Genomic DNA, 16,140 nt, shown 5'->3' with positions numbered 1-16,140 from the left:
CTACTCCCTCTCCCCAAAGCAGGAATTCCCTCATCATTACCAGGCAAAGAGAATAGTCCTCATGCTGAAACGATGGACTGCAGGCAACGATCCAAGGAAATACCGGTACTCCCTAAGGTGGCGATTTCAGGAAACTTCCTTCTGCAAAGACACCAGTTTCAGTAAATAAAGAAAACAAAGAAGAAAACAGGCTTTCACTTTGGATTTCTGCAGTACTTTGCAGGCCCTGATAAATCTTTAGCAGCCCCAACACCATAAACCAGAACCAAAGCAAAAGTGTTCAGCCCCTCACCTTCAAACCTCAGACTGAGATCTGTGATTCAATCTAGAGTTTTTGCAAGTTTCTCATTTTAATGAAGTTAAAGCTCTTCAGTTTAAAATGAAAGGGGTTTTGCACACTAGAAATCATGAATGCATCATTGTTTACACTGCTGTTACTCAGACTGGTCCCTCTTTGACAGCTCTGTTTGCGTTTTGCAGCTATGCCAACCCAGCAAGCAGATTTTTTTTCCTGTTTCTATGTTTGTCCTGCTTTGTGCGCTCTGGCTGGGGTGGGCTGGGCTGCCTGTCTTTGTAAGCAGAGGCAGCTGCCAGTGCAGATGTTCCAAGGAGTACGTGCAACACGTGCTCCCAGCACAGCAGCAGCTTCCTAACAACTGGAAGGATCAGAGCTCAGTTTTTAAAGCAGCCTCAAACCACAGCAACACGCAAAGAACAGGGTCTCACCCGCCATTTTTACAGATTCCAGCCCGCCCCAAAGCTAACAGCTAATTTGCGGGAATAAGTTAAGAAAGTGTCTCCTCTGCTTCCCCTTTGCTAAGCTGGCTCACTGGCTCTACCTTCTCAGGAATTTCACACTTTATTTTCACTCACGTTGTTTCTGTTCGGCTTGCTATTCTCCTTGCAGAGCTGAACTGGACTACAGAGCTGTCTGTGGTCTGATGCGCACATGTAAATCACGTCAAGTTTTTTTCCTCTATTTACTACACAGTGGAATAAAGTTTAACGGAGTATAATTTGCTTTCCCACACCAGACTCTGCTGCGGTAACAGGAGCAAATTGCCACTGGAATTATGGAAAACGCCTCCAGATTTTTCCCGCCACGGACAGAACCGCGGCCGTGGGCTGGAATGGGCTGGAGGTGCTGCCTGACAACGCGGCTGCGGCGCCCGGGCCGTCCCGCCCGTTCCTCTGCCGGCGGCCGGGCGGGGGCGGCGGCGACCACGAGCCGGGGGGGCCGAAGGCCGGGACAGGTCGGACCGGGTCCCATCTCCCGGGCGGCGGGGCGGCCCGCGGCTTCCCGCCAAGCGCCTCCTCACAGGGCGGTGCGCCGGGTCTGTCGCAAAGCGCCGCAAAGCGCGGCGGGGCCGCCGCACGGCGCGGTGCTTCCGGGCGGCAGCGATGGCGGCGTAAGGGTCGCTGCGGGGCGGCGGGATCGGGGCCGGGGAGCGGGCGCGGGGAAGCGCCGAAGCCGCGGGACGGGCCGGGACTCCCGCGCCGCCCCCGCCGCCGCCCATGTGGCTGCAGCAGCGGCTGAAGGGGCTGCCGGGGCTGCTCTCCAGCAGCTGGGCGCGGCGGCTGCTGCTGCTGCTGGCGCTGCTGCTCGTCGCCTACTGGTACCTGGGGGCGGCGCGGGCGCGGCGGGGAACGGGCCGGGGGAGCGAGCCCCGCGGGGCCGCCGCCCTCTGCCTGCAGGCGGCCACGGGCGCCTGGCGGGCGCAGGCCGAGCGCGGCGATGCGCTGCCGCTGCCCGAGGAGGCGGCGGGCGAAGGGGAGCCGGGGCCGGGCCTGGCGCTGGCGGGGAACGGGTTCCTGCTGCTGGACGTGGCCGCCGGTCGCCTCTGGGTGTCGGCGGCGGGATCCGGCGGCGGCCCGGCCCTGGCCACCGAGTACCCGGCTCTGGTGCGGCTGAGGGCGCTGGGCGGGCGCGGGGAGGCGCGGGCGGCGCTGGCGGCGCTGCGGGACGGGGCCGTGCGGCGGGTGCGGTGCGTGCAGAGCGGGGCCGGGCCGGGCGGCGGTGACTGCGTGACGCTGCGGGAGGAGGTGGTCGCGCACCGGAGCCGGCCGCACCTCTACCTGCAGCGCATCCTCATCGCCAACCCCACCGAGCGGGTGGCCGCCTTCGAGGCCTCGGCCCCGGCTTCCGCACCCTCGCTGGGCGGCCGCTTCGCCACCAGCCTGGAGAAGGCAGGGGAGCGGCAGTTCCTGCTCTCCTCCGGCCGCCTGCTGTTGCCTGGGAGCACCAAGGTGGTGCTCATGGTGGTGGCGGCCAAGAAACTTGTGAGCCGGCTGCAGGTGGCACCCAAATCCCACTTCGACGAGACCCTGCTCTCCGTGGTGTACACCTCCGAGCCCATCGAGGCCTCCAGGCTGGAGGAGACCTTCAGCAAGCTGAGGGAGGCGGCCAAGAAAGAGATACTGGAGGTGATGCAGATGGGGGTGGAAGATCTTTTCCAGGAGCACCAACAGACCTGGTCAGACCTGTTCATTTCAGGTAAGGGAAGTGATGATTAACTTCCAAAGTTGCTTTAGACAAGAGCTGAAAGCTCAGTGACCTGGTTGCTCTAAGGTCTCCAGAGGTTCTGCTTTTCATGACAAGTTTCTCTCAGGGCCGGAAGGCACCTTGTGGGATAATAAAAGTGTTCCCGCTTTGGAACCCAGCGTACTCTACAAAATCAGAGTATTCCTTACTGCATAAAGGAAACGATAGAAGAACATTTCTAACCGTAACTTTCATGTCTTCAGGAACTTCACTGATTTGCCCAGCATGTCAAGTCTAAGTTGGAAATAGAGTTGACCTCTAGTGACAGCATGAAGGACAGATTTCTTCATGGAAGTTAAGGACTGTCCTACAAGGATGCTTTTTCTGAAGATTTTAGTGGCTTTGCATAAAAGAGTAGCTGCCCAAGTAATGTAGGACTTGCTTTTTTATAGACAGTAAAAAGATAGATGTTCCTTTGACAGATCATTCCTGCAGAGTTACAGTGACAGCTCCATCTGTATATCAAACTTGCTTTGCCTTTAGTGGGAGCTTCGCTTTCAAAATCAAAGTAGTAGAGAGAGCATCTAAGAAAATAAAAGGAGGCATTTCACTTCAATGTTTCATAGGCAGAGCGTTCTTAGATGTTGTATTAGCCTGTGTATTGAACAATGACATGCATTTTTGATCTTTTTTCTTCTGGTTAATGTCTGTTCCTCTGACTTTTGGTTGTTTTCTTTTATTACAGGGGTTGAAATGCGAAAGATCACAGATGCGCATACACCATCCAGTGAGACTGTTAACATGACCCTCTACTATGTGCTGTCAACCATGCCAGCTCCTCTGCTCAATCCGCTCATTAGTGGTGAGGAGAGAGAGAAAATGGAAGCCAGTTTGAACTACGCTGACCACTGCTTCAGTGGCCACGCGACCATGCACGCAGAGAACCTGTGGCCGGCAAAGCTGACCAGTGTCACCCAGATCTTGCAGCTCTCAGACCTGTGGAAGCTAACGCTCCAGAAACGGGGATGCAAGGGCCTTGTGGCAGCTGGAGTCCACGGACTTATGCAGGGAATGGTGCTGAGTTTTGGGGGTCTGCAGTTCACAGAAAACCATCTTCAGTTTCAGGCTGACCCTGATGTACTTCATAACAGCTATTCCTTACGTGGGATCCATTACAATAAGGACTTGATTAACCTAGCTGTTCTGCTGGATGCTGAAGGAAAGCCCTTCTTGCATGTGTCTGTGAAGTTCCAAGACAAGCCAGTTAAACTCTACGCGTGTGAGGCAGGCTGTATGAACGAGCCTGTGGAGCTGACCTCAGAGGCACGAGGTCACACTTTCCCAGTCATGGTGACTCAACCCATCACCCCACTGCTTTATATATCGACCGATCTGATCCACTTGCAGGACCTGAGACACACACTCCATCTAAAAGCTATTCTGGCTCATGAGGAACACATGGCCAAGCAATACCCAGGCTTACCCTTCCTATTCTGGTTCAGTGTGGCCTCCTTAATCACGTTGTTTCACTTGTTTCTGTTCAAACTCATCTACAATGAATATTGTGGTCCTGGAGCCAAGCCACTCTTCAGGAGTAAGGTCTAAGGCTGCTGCATTTGGCTGCTGTCCACTGAGTGTAGTCAATCTCATTTTCTGTCTGCGGTGCCTGGGGAGGTTCTGTCTTTAACTGTGAGGATTTTTCAGTCTCTCTTGCAACAAGTGAGCTGTGACTTCTTGCAAGAAGTAGGATTAGGGCAGGGATTGGAGTGGTAGGGCTCATGAACATTAGAAAAGATAAAACCATCATCTGTCCTTAAACATTTGTAAGGCTGCAGATCAAGGCAGACAAGATGATGTTTCTCGTCATGCAGGACCGGGATGCTTGTGAGAGAGCTGCTGTACTTGTCTTTACTACTGTGTGGGAATCGTGCACACTTGTCTGCCTGGTGTGACTGTGTGAAGAACACACAAGTGCAAACTGGTGTTCTCAGGTCAAGGTGCTGACTTGTTGGGACTACTGGTAAATGTTCACAGATTTATAGACACCATGCAGTGCTCCATCAAACCACGTTTACTACCATAATTTTGGGGAAGTGCCGAGTTAGTGTTTCTCCCATTCAGACAAAATGCATAGCTGTGTTAAGAGAAGCACTGAGTGCTTTTTAATGTGAGTTGGAGGTTCTGACTTCAAGCTCCACCGCATCTCACTTCGGTGTAAGGGATTTGAAATTGTTTTGAGTTGCCTTAGAAAACTTAGTGCTAGTAAAAACTTAGCACAGAATAGACAACAGATGGTGATTTCTGCTCTTAGTGGTGGTACTTTCTGGTTGTGTGTTGATACAGAGTGGAAATGAATGATGAGACCGGATTTGCTGTGTGAGCTGGCCATGTTGTTCAGAGGCATCCCTCCTTCGGGTTGAACAGAGTTAAATGTGGCTTGTGTTTAAAAAAAGTAAATAGAAAAGGCATGGTTAAATAGAGCTGTCAGAGGAAAAGTCCTACCATTAGATTTCTGTGGTTTTCCAAATGATAGAAAAATTTTCAGAAGGTACTGGACTGAACTTGTTTAAAGTCAGTTGGCAATTTCCCTCTCAGCTCACTGGCTTTGTAATGTTGAGTCCTGGAGATCAGGCCTGATCCCAGGCAGGTCTGAATACCTGCCATTCATTGAATGAACAAGAGTGGAAGGTGCTTGTGGCTAGACAAACTAACCTAGGGAGACGTGGAATAGATCGTCTATCAAAGACACCTGCAGTTATAAGCCTATGATCGTGATCAGAGCCGTACTGCAAAAGGAGGAAGTGGTCAGGAGGTAATTTAAATTATTCTGTATACAGCTGCACCCTGATAACATGTTCCGAAACATGTCCTTGAAACTATAAAATTATGTCCGTTTCTCACTGCTGTCAGGTTGCCTTTGCCACCCACAAGTCTTGCCTTCCGCCTTTTACAGAGTGACTCGTTACCTGTTGCTGCAGGTAACTGTCCCTGACACTGTGCTCTGACATGCCAAGAAGTTTCACAGCTGCACACCAGGGCTGATGTAACAGCTCCTCCTCTTGACACTGCAAAAAAACCTTGCAGTGTACAGCAAACAGCCTCTTCTTAATTGGCCCTAGTTAATGAAGATGATACAGGATTTGATTCCAGAAACAGGGAGCAGAAACTTTGTAGCAGGAAGCAAGATTAATGGTATTGAAATAATGACCTGCTTCATTAATTGAATAGGAACATCCCCGTGTCCAAGTGAACTTAGTCCTGCTTTCAGCTTCCATTTGCACAAGACATCTGACAATTTTGCAGCTGAGAACAAGGACCTTTTGAAAGCAACAACCCTTTTGTGCCTTGTTAAGAGAGGAATCTGAGACTTGGAAGGTATGGTTCTTCAAGAGTTTATCCCAGAAGCTTGTGTAACAGATGTTTCTTTTTCCTTGTAAGCTGTTCAGTTCCCTAAGAGTAATCCATTTAGTGAAAATACTTGAAGATATACCAATATTTTGATTTGTTGTTTTTTTTTAAATTTTACAGGAAAATAAAGAATGATGGTTCCCTTCAGGGAGTTAACTAGAAACCTTTAGTGTAACCTCCTTTCTGGTATACATTTTTTTAATTTATTGCTCAGGGGAACGAGAGGATGTTAATTTTGCTTCCACTTCAGTAACAAGTCAGTCAATTGAACTGTAGATATCTACGTGCTGGTAACAGGTTTTTCAGCCTTTATCATTGCAGAGTGCAAAACCAACTTAGTGAAATTGTTTTCTGGATTTACACTTGGAAATGCTGATCTGCAGGTTTCCTATTCTGAGCATATTGAAACTTCGTGCATTGATTTGTTTTGGCTATGGGGGGAGACATCCCACTTTCTAGTGATTTAAAGATTGTTTGGTTTTAAAATACCAAAGCTGTTGTTTCTAAATAAATATCTTTCAGTCTAATCTGATCACCAAAGTATGGTTGGTTTTTTTTTGGTCTGTGTTCTCTCCTCACCTTGCTCCCCTCCCAGTAAAAACAAGCAGAGCCTTATGTTACATCTGTGGCGAGTAGTGACTGCAAAAGTGCTGGGATTAAAAGGAAATACAGCGTGGAAAATAATACATAAATGGGTCTAAACTGGGAACAGGCAATTTGGAAGGCACCGTAAGAGACTGAAACACACAGGGTGGTGCTAATCTCCATTTCCCTGTCTCTGTGTGGCCTTGTTGTATCTTGAGGCAATGTGGGCCACGCTTCAGTTTTAGGAACTCAGAAATGAACCCAGGGAACAATCAAGTGGCAAATTTAATGGCCAGCAAATAATGAATCTGGCAGATTTGATGCTCCCAGTGAAAAGCCAGGGCAGGATTTAACTTTGAGTTACTGTCTAGTTTCAGATTAAAAACACCCCTCAGAAAAGTAGATTGCAGTGTCTGTTATTTGTCTGCAGACCATTCTGCTTACTAATTGGTCTAGCGTAGTTACTATCCTACAAGGCAACAAGCTAAAGACTGTGAAGCAATGGAGTACATTATAAATTGTACACTACATACATTGTGTAAAGAAATACTGGCTATTGCACTTCAACAGAACATACCAGAAGTTCCTGCTCTTTCTTGCTGAAGGTCCATGAGCTGCTCAGGTTCTGTGAAACATCTGGCATGAAGATGATAAGAGCTTCTAGGGAGCTGTTTCCAAGCCACCATGGTAGCAACTGGAGGCCGAGCCTTTTGATATTCACTTGCAGAACTGCCAACAATGTGACGCCCACTGAGTCCCAGAAAGATACGTCAGCCTGTTTAGATTAGACCTGAAAAAGATGGATAAGCAATCGTTACATAAAGCAGAGGTGGAACAAAAACAAAAGAAAAGCTTTGAGAATGTTTTACATTAAAAATATGATTCTTACGAGCCTTCCCCCCATATAATAAAATAACTGTTTCAGTATTTCTTTGCAAAGAAGAGGAAAAGAAAGAATAGGGTTTCTCTGTTTACAGTGTGCAAGATAGCAGAAGGTCATTTGTGAAATGATTGCAGAAACACTTAAAAAACTAAAGAAAGTTCCATGTTTACAAGCACAACCATAAAACAGGAAAGTTGAAATAGTAACTGAGCATCTGGAATTTATACTTGGTTGGTATTCAGTGAAATGACAGTGGTATGGAAGTTAAACTGAAAAGCATAGTATGTTGTTGAGCTTGTAAATTGAGCCGTTAAGAAGAGAGCGAACTATTAATGAAAAAAAAATTTTAGAATCTCAGTTCTGTGCCCGGTTAATCCTGATTTACGCTTTTGCCAGATAATAAATACAAGATGCCAGAGCAGAGTTGGGTTGATTCCATTTGAAATTCAGAACGCAGCTTTCTCAAGTGCCATTGTTTGGTAGGATAATACATTCTTGAGAAGCAGACAAAACAGCAAAGCATATTTTTCTGCTTTCCACATGTGTGCTCCAGGCATCTTCCACCCAAATCAGTACCTACTGCCGAATGGAAGCTCTGAAAAACAGGGATTTTGCTGCTTGTTAAGACTGACATTAAACAATAGATTTATTTCAGCTTTTACGAAACCTCTAATTTGGTCTGTATGTACAATGCAACTCTGGTTATGGAACTGGCACTATGATATTTGTTTCCATTCAAATAAGTTTGCTCCCTGTGTGTGACCTGGTTTATGGGATAGCGATGTTTGTTGTTTGAATAACCAGTAACAGTTTTTCAGGTGAAGGGCAGGCAGATTGAAACGCCCAAGGATGGAAAATTCCCGTGGTATAAATAAAAAAGGAAGGAAAAGGCACAAAATGTTGATATCAAGTCATGGATCTCAAACGTCCAGTAATGAATTAGGACACTTCCTTTGGGGCAGCAGCTCTGTCGTGGTCGAAATGCCTGCTCTTGCCTGATTTGACCTGTTGGTGAAAATAGTTTACCCTTTTTCATTAAGAGGCCCACCCTGCATGATACCGCGGGTCAGCGTGCTGTTTTGGGGTGTAAAAATACTCATTTGCAATGCTACAGGAACCCTATTCTCTTCCAGGGATGTGCTACTGATCTAACAATTAAAGGTAAATAGGAAATAAATGAAGTCTGGCTCAACAGTGTTTCTCTTCCATCATGAACAGCTGGTTCTCCGTATCGCTTGAAACATCTTCCACTTCAAAGTGCTTACAGTTTATTGAAGAAGTATGGCACACTAGAACACATGCAACTTGAGCTAGAAAAGAAGATCCAGGTTTTCAATCAGTACAAAGTGGCAGCTGCCATCAGTCACAAAACCAACCAGAATGAGATAGAATTTCAAGTAATCGTAGAATCAGAGAGTAATTAAGGTTGGAAGAGGGCCTTGAGAGATCATCTAATTCAGCCCCGCTGACACATCTGGATCTGTCACTGTCTGAATATATCAGATGCTGTCACTGCTGACAGACCATCAAGTATTAGAATAATTCACCTAACGCTTTCCTTCCGAAAACACCTTTGTGGTGAATTTCAAGACAACGGAAAAGCAAACAGCTGCTACAGATGATATCCAACTCATTTGGAACTTTTTGTAACCAGGTTATTAATACAGTCTGGGTCCAAGGTCCATCTAAACTGGGTTTTTTTTAAGCACTTGTGCATATAAAAAATTATCCCACAGTTATACAACTTTTCCAGAATGCTATCAGAATAACGCTGATATCAGAATAGCACTGCATGTTAACTCGTATCCCAGAGATAAACAATATTGTATAAAATGGCTTGCAAAACCAGAGCCTGCAGCATACAGGTAACCGGCACCATGCTTGGAGTCCTCTTTGCTGTGCTGAGTCTGGCCGCTGCAGGTACGTACCCAATTTCAGCATTAGCTTTAAAGGGCAAATGAATTAAAACCTAACAGCAACCTTTTTTTTAGGGCAATTAGACATTCTGTAACAAAGCAGTGAGAGATAGAGCATGGGCAGTTAATGAAAAAGTTCTCTCAGAACAATAACTATGTGCTGTGCTATTTTGTTCTTAGTAGAGGGGCTCGATTAGCACGCCTGCTCGCAGCCTTTAGCAAATTCTAAGTTATTTTACTTGGCCTGAATACACTGAGATAGTTAATCCACATCAAATTGTTGTACTGGCTAAAAGCTGCATCTCAGTTGACACAGGAGAATTTGGTTAAGCCAACTTGATTTCATTATCTGTCAGAAAAATGAAACCGTTCAAACAGGCTTTATGTAACATTGGTCGGTTTTGCCTGATGGCTGCGTCTTCGCTTGTGAATCACAGCCTATAGTTGGACATTGCAATGTTCTGTACAAACTGTCTATATTTAAAAAAACCAACCCTCTCTTACAGCCATTTTTCTAAACCTCCTACTTCTAAACCCCACATCCTATTTTCCTGTTTTCCAGCCTTTGGCTGCGGGGTTCCTGCCTACCCACCCCTTGTGTCCAGGGTTGTTGGAGGAGAGGACGCAAGACCTTTCAGCTGGCCCTGGCAGGTTGGTCACGTTGTGCTTTCCCTGGAACAATTTGGGTTGTGCTACCCTCACGCAACAGGGCTGAACAAAACCAGGTCTTATCTTCATTTGATGCATCTTGCCTGTCATATCTTAGGATGTGAATAGCACATTGTGACCAATGCCAAAGTGTCCAATGTTTTTAAGAAAGCTCTGAATGTGCCACCTCTTGGCGCTTTTGCAGGCTCTCCTGTGCTTTCAGTAGTCTTGGGCACCATCCCGTGTTTAAGCAAGATTGAAATTCAGCGAAGCATACAATGCCTACTGGAGCATAGTTGTACATGGAGTTTAAAAATACATTTCTGAAGCAAATTAAGTGTTCTATTTGGGCTAGGAGTTGGAAACCTGTTGCTTAAATGCCTAAAAAGCCAGCAGCAAGTTGCGTTCTGGGTGCAGGAAGTGCAGCAATGAAAAAAAATCTCTAAGCAAAAAATCTGAGCCTTACTTGACTTGTTGATTGCAGGTCTCCCTTCAATACTATTCCAGTGGCCAGTGGCATCACACCTGTGGAGGAACCCTCATCGCAACCAACTGGGTGCTGACAGCTGCGCACTGCATCAGGTAAACCACAGAGCCAAAGGCTGCGCGCGGGAGGCAGCGCAGGACCAGAGGTAGATGGAGCAAACCACATGAATGCCAGCTCTCCCTTTCCCATTTAAGAGCTCCGAGTTTCACATCGTATCTTTAGATTATAACTAACAGGTCAGAAGAAGAATGCCACCGTTTCATTTTCTTAAAATAAAAGTAGAGGGGGAAAAAAACCCTCATACAATTAGCTGAATTATCCATTCCTCATTTTCTGTAAATAACTACAAACATAATTATATTTTCAAGTTGCTATTCAAATTCAGCTGCATTGCCTGTTTCCATAATATATGTGGCAGTGAGACCCACAGATTACTTAATCGATCCACTCCCTGAAGAAATAATCACAGTCAGTCATTTTGAGTAAGCCCTCCATGTTATGGGGCAGTATAACAAAGAAATGATCAGGTACAGCTATGACCTTTCATCATCAAAACCGTTTCCACAAAGATAACCCCATTTTGGTTTGGTAGCATATGTCCTTGAATATGTACATACAGTTCTTGGTTATTGTAACATCAAGTTGTAGAAAATATCATCATAAGAAATAAGGATTGGCTGCATGTTATTATTATATATCCTACATATTATATTTATCACACAGCTGTTTATCAGTGAAGCTGTTTATTGCTGTCAAAAAGCAGTCTAAGCTGAAGAATAAGAGCTGAATCCTGCAAAGATTGGAGGCATCTTGAGTTTGCTAATGAAGCCTTAAGCAGGAGCTGACAGGACAGCCTGGAGCTGAAATGACTGTTCAGCCTTGCACACAACACTTTGTCCTTAGCAAATCCATCAGATATTGGCTCATCTCCCAAGAAATCATGCATGTGATGCAATATTACAATCTTAAAGATATTCTTACTGAAAATCACCGGTGGCAAAGAGGCAGATGCCCAAGCAGCAAGCCAGCAGCTGCGTAACTGACTGTTGGTCCTTTTCTTGCCCAGTTCTTCTAGGACATATCGAGTATATCTTGGAAAATACAACCTGGCAGCTAGCGAAGCAGGATCAGTTGCACTTAGTCCACAAAAATTCGTTGTCAATGCGAACTGGGATTCAAGTGATGTTTCAAAAGGGTAAGTTGGTGGCAAGTATTTTTTCAGTTATTAGATGCAGGGCAAAAATCAAACTGCCTGAATGCATAAATGTTTAGAGCCACCTGTTACAGCTTAGAGTGGTACTTCTAAATGTTCTCTCATAGACGAGAGATGAGTCTCCAGTTTGTACCTTTCCCCCTCAAAAGAAGATAAGAGTTTTCAATATGAATTGCTTATTGATTGTGCTTTCAGATGCCATTTTGCATGTTCATGCTCAGGTGCGAAGCTGTTCTATGGAATTATTTCTTGCATACAGTGGAAGGGAATTAATTAACCTATACAACACTCTTTGAAGCTCTCCTAAAAATAGCATAAATACAGAGTATTATTGATCAATGGTATCAATACCTTTGTTGCTGAAGGACTCCCAGGTCCTTCAGCAAACTAAGGGCATTATCAAAGAAATCCACTCTGTTTCCAGAACCTTGAAGTTAGCCCTCACGTGTTTGGTTTTGGTGAAAAGAACCTATAAGAGACAATTTCCAAAAAGCTGCCAGCACGAAAGTGGACAGTTCTGCAGGGATCAGTCTTCCAGTCCATGGATTTCCACATTGCTTTGTGGCTGGAGGAATCTTTAGTGCTTATGCACCGGCCTCCTTGCTCCCTTGCATCTCTTTTGAATAGGCCAAGTGCTAAGCATTCGTGCTGCTGTGCATTCATCCTTTTGCTAATCTCTTTGCCCCTTCGCTTTCTCTTCCCCGCTCCCAAATGTGTGCACATGGCCACAGGAACGACATTGCCTTGATCAAACTCCCTCAACACGTCACCTTGAGCAACCAAATCCAGCTGGCCTGCCTGCCCCCGGCAGAGAGCGTCCTGTCCGCCGACACCGCCTGCTACGTGACGGGCTGGGGACGCCTGCAGAGTAAGTGCCTGGATGTTTGTGGAACAAAATCTGCCAGTACTGCCTTCACCTTTGGGACCGATTGGGAAAAGGCTGTTGATGGTGCTCAGACCCCCTCAACCTCACAGTAGTGGGGTAGTTTATCAGGCCCCACTTCACTCACACAATGATTTCTCCACGCCTTTCACTTATTTTTCTTGTAATGGGGCTAATAACACACTAGAGGGCCCTGTACTAAGCTTTTAGAAGCTATTGTAACACAAATGTTAGCGGGGTGCACACTGGTGAATTTACTAATCTGAACATATCGCAGTGAATAACTGAAAAGACATATAAGGGAAGAGATGGAAAGTGAAGAAAATCTGAGAGGCTCCAGCAGAAACGTCAGCTTGCCTCAAGAGGCGATTCCTGCAGCGATAAGTAAATTCCAAACTCCTGAACAAAGAGCAGCCCTTTATTTCTCTAACAATGAGACATTTTTTAACGGAATGCAAATTATTAGTAAGTTAAAGCCTTTTTAAAAATATATATAGATAAAAGGATGGAGCTAAGGAGTGGATTATACAGCCTCTCCTTTAATACAGCCTCTCCTTTAATACAGCCCCTGTGGAGTTACTTACCTGGAGGGATAGTACCCGGATCCTGGGAGAAACTTAACAACGCAGTTTTGTTCTTTCTTCAGTGCCAGCTGGTACCATGACTCCTCTGTTTCTCTTCCCTCCCAGCAAACGGACCTCTCCCCGATGACCTGCAGCAAGCTCTTTTGCGGGTAGTGAGCTATGCAACTTGTTCCAAGTCCAGCTGGTGGGGAAGCTCAGTAAAAACCACCATGGTTTGTGCCGGCGGGGACGGAATCACCTCCAGCTGTAATGTAAGCCCAGAGAACACTGCTTGTAGGGCTTGGTTTCAGACACAAACAGGCCTGATGGGAAGGAAAACTTAAAAATACACAATAAAGAAGAGCTACTCACACTATGACTGGCATTAACGGTGTTCCCCCTTCCTCCCAGGGGGACTCTGGTGGCCCACTGAGCTGCCAAAATGCTGATGGCAAGTGGGAAGTGCACGGTATCGTCAGCTTTGGCTCTAGTCTTGGCTGCAACTATTACCGCAAGCCGTCTGTCTTCACTCGGGTCTCTGCTTTCGATAGCTGGATCCAGAAGGTAAGATTCTCGGTGTTGCTGCAAGAGAATACAGACACTTGGAGCTGTAGCACTTCTGATTCAAATGCTACTTTACATCCAAGTGACCCCTGTAGACAAGCCCTTCCCAGTGCAAAAGCAGTCTCTGCGGCAAAAATAAAGTATCCTATTCTCAGTTATCCAAATTATTTTCACTTTTAAATAAGTCTCGATGTTTAGGAGTGCATTCTCACTTTATACTAGGGCTACATTTATAGTCATAAAGATTTTACTGGTATGACTTCAGAAATGGTTACTCAAATTTGTACTCATCAATAAAGCTGGTAGTTGCAATTGCATCCTAGCAGGCAGCACACACTGCTCAAGTCTGGGCATCAATTCTTTTTTAGTTGAATATAAGCTTTAGTCTAAAAAGTGACTGAGAAGCAAAAATTTTATTTCCCTTATTTAAATCCTGCATTTTGGATGCTACATATACTGTTCACAAGTTCCTGGCTCTCATAATCTGATTTTTCATTTGTTTTACATTTTTGCAGGTTATGGCAAACTACTAATACAAAGAGAACGAGATGAGAGATGCCAAGAGGGAAAACAGCTTGAATGAAGTCATAATCATGACACTTTTGATCACAAAGAGATGGAGAATTATGCTTTTATCAACACAAGCTTTATACATAACCATCCTACAATAAACACTATTTTTCGCAACATGAAAGAAAAACACGTGTCCGTGTCACTTCTTCCTGGTCACCATCAGGACCAGAGCCTGTATTTAGTGACAATGCCAGAGCCGTTCCCAGCCTGGGGCTGGAGGTTGCTGCCATCACCCCGGGGGAGATGCGAACCTGCTGTGAAAAGGAGGCAGGAGGAAGAGTTAGAGCCACAGGGACAACTCGGGGGGTCGGGGTGAGACCGCAGGGCTGCAGGCAGCTGGCGGGACCCGAGGCTGCGAGCGGGACTCACCGGAGCAAGCGGGGCGATGCCCAAGGGGAAGGCAGCGCGGGTGCGGGCAGGTCCGGGCAGGTGAGTGTGCCAGTGCTGCAAAACACTTTTACAGAGAGATTTTGGAGGAGCAGAAGGGTGAGATCAGCGGTGAGTGCTGGCAGCGTCCTTCAGATCCCGTTTGTAAGTCACTCAGACGCCAGGTGAAGATCTCTGGACTGTCACTGTTGGCTGACACAGACACAAACCAAGATTCTTTTTCCAAAGCACAAGCAGAATCACCACTATTTAGCCTGGTACTAAATTAAAGCTCCTCTTTATATTTCTTTCATTGTAATAAAAGGTAGATAGTATAAAAGCAAGGTGGATTTTTGTTGCATTTTTCTTCTCCCTCCTGGCACATATTTTGGTGGATTCAAAAGCAAAATGAATGATTAAAAACCGAGGACAAGCGACTCAAAGGTAAGGAGTAGACAGAGTAAGGAAAAGATTGGAAGTTCATTCTGAGAAGCAAAATGCACCTGGGTTCAGAGATAAATTTGTCTAGGTTTGCGGTTCCTTTCAGTCAGACATTTTGCAATTGCTGCCTTTTGATTGTGCATTTGAACATATTAAACACTAATGATTCATCACCTGGAAATCCCTATTAAGAACGAATTCTAAAAGTTTGATTTAAAAAATTCAACAGTTCCAGTTTGCCACCGCTGAAATAAGAAACCCATCTTTCCATGGGCTCCTTTAAGTACTACAGAGAATAAAAACTACAGCAAATTATTTTAGCAGTCTTAATATTCACAGAAGAACTGTTATTTCATTCATGTGCTTTTGCAGCTCTGAGTGTGTCAAGGAAACAGTTCCTTTACTGCATCTTTTATTTTAAAACAAAATGTCAGGTGGAACAAAATATAATAAAATATGTCTTTCGATAACATTCAGCTACAGCATGATCCCTGTACTTTGTTTCAGAATGCATGAGAATCGTTAAATATCACTACTAACTCTAGTTATGTTCTTAGGAGCTGCAAGAAACACCCCAGGGATCAGATACCCCCACTGTTGTTGGTTTTGGTTTTGTTTCAGATGTCCTCCCTCCTCCAACGCTGGCAGTACAAAACCAGTTGGAAGGATTTTGACAGCATGCGTCGTCTCCCTCTGCAGCCTCCTCGGAGCCGTTTCTTTTGATTTGAGCAACAGCCTGGAAACATGGAGAACCACAGGGAAAGCCCTGGAGGAACTTGTGTCCTGTGACAAGCTGTGGGCTGTTCGCCTGTTCGTCCTGCAGGAGGAACGGCACAGTGAGACGAACACATCGTTTCATGCTCGGCTACTGGGGAATTTAAACACCCTGTGCAAAGCGAGTGAAGCGGAACCGTATTGCGAGAATTGCCAATGCAAGAAGGAGAAAATCTCCGTTTGTAGATTTTACATCACTGACATGAGACAAAAATTAAACACCACAGGGGATGCTGAAGCCAGCCAGGTGCTGTCCAGAGCCATCTCTGAACCGCTGGAGCGTTTCAGTCTCCAGGAAGACCTCAGAGCTATGAGATACAACCCTGACTGGGCAGACATCGTAGCTTTTAAACT

The 16,140-nt window shown here is 45.8% G+C and overlaps 2 protein-coding genes across 2 annotated transcripts; both read left to right on the top strand.

The window, feature by feature from the left end:
- The first annotated feature begins 1,377 nt into the window (after positions 1-1,377).
- Positions 1,378-6,422, top strand: KIAA2013 (KIAA2013 ortholog). The gene is made up of 2 exons (XM_065855042.2): positions 1,378-2,494; positions 3,228-6,422. Exons 1-2 carry the CDS (start codon positions 1,516-1,518, stop codon positions 4,085-4,087), a joined length of 1,839 nt encoding a protein of 612 aa, XP_065711114.1. The 5' UTR covers positions 1,378-1,515; the 3' UTR covers positions 4,088-6,422.
- An 836-nt stretch (positions 6,423-7,258) lies between these two features.
- On the top strand, positions 7,259-14,314 carry LOC136111123 (chymotrypsin-like elastase family member 2A). The gene is made up of 7 exons (XM_071798263.1): positions 7,259-9,925; positions 10,407-10,504; positions 11,476-11,604; positions 12,354-12,490; positions 13,195-13,340; positions 13,480-13,632; positions 14,148-14,314. Exons 1-7 carry the CDS (start codon positions 9,731-9,733, stop codon positions 14,163-14,165), a joined length of 876 nt encoding a protein of 291 aa, XP_071654364.1. The 5' UTR covers positions 7,259-9,730; the 3' UTR covers positions 14,166-14,314.
- Positions 14,315-16,140: the final 1,826 nt, after the last annotated feature.

The sequence above is a fragment of the Patagioenas fasciata genome, chromosome 23, assembly GCF_037038585.1.
Source record: "Patagioenas fasciata isolate bPatFas1 chromosome 23, bPatFas1.hap1, whole genome shotgun sequence".
NCBI lineage: Eukaryota > Metazoa > Chordata > Aves > Columbiformes > Columbidae > Patagioenas > Patagioenas fasciata.
This window is presented reverse-complemented; position numbering and strand designations above follow the sequence as displayed.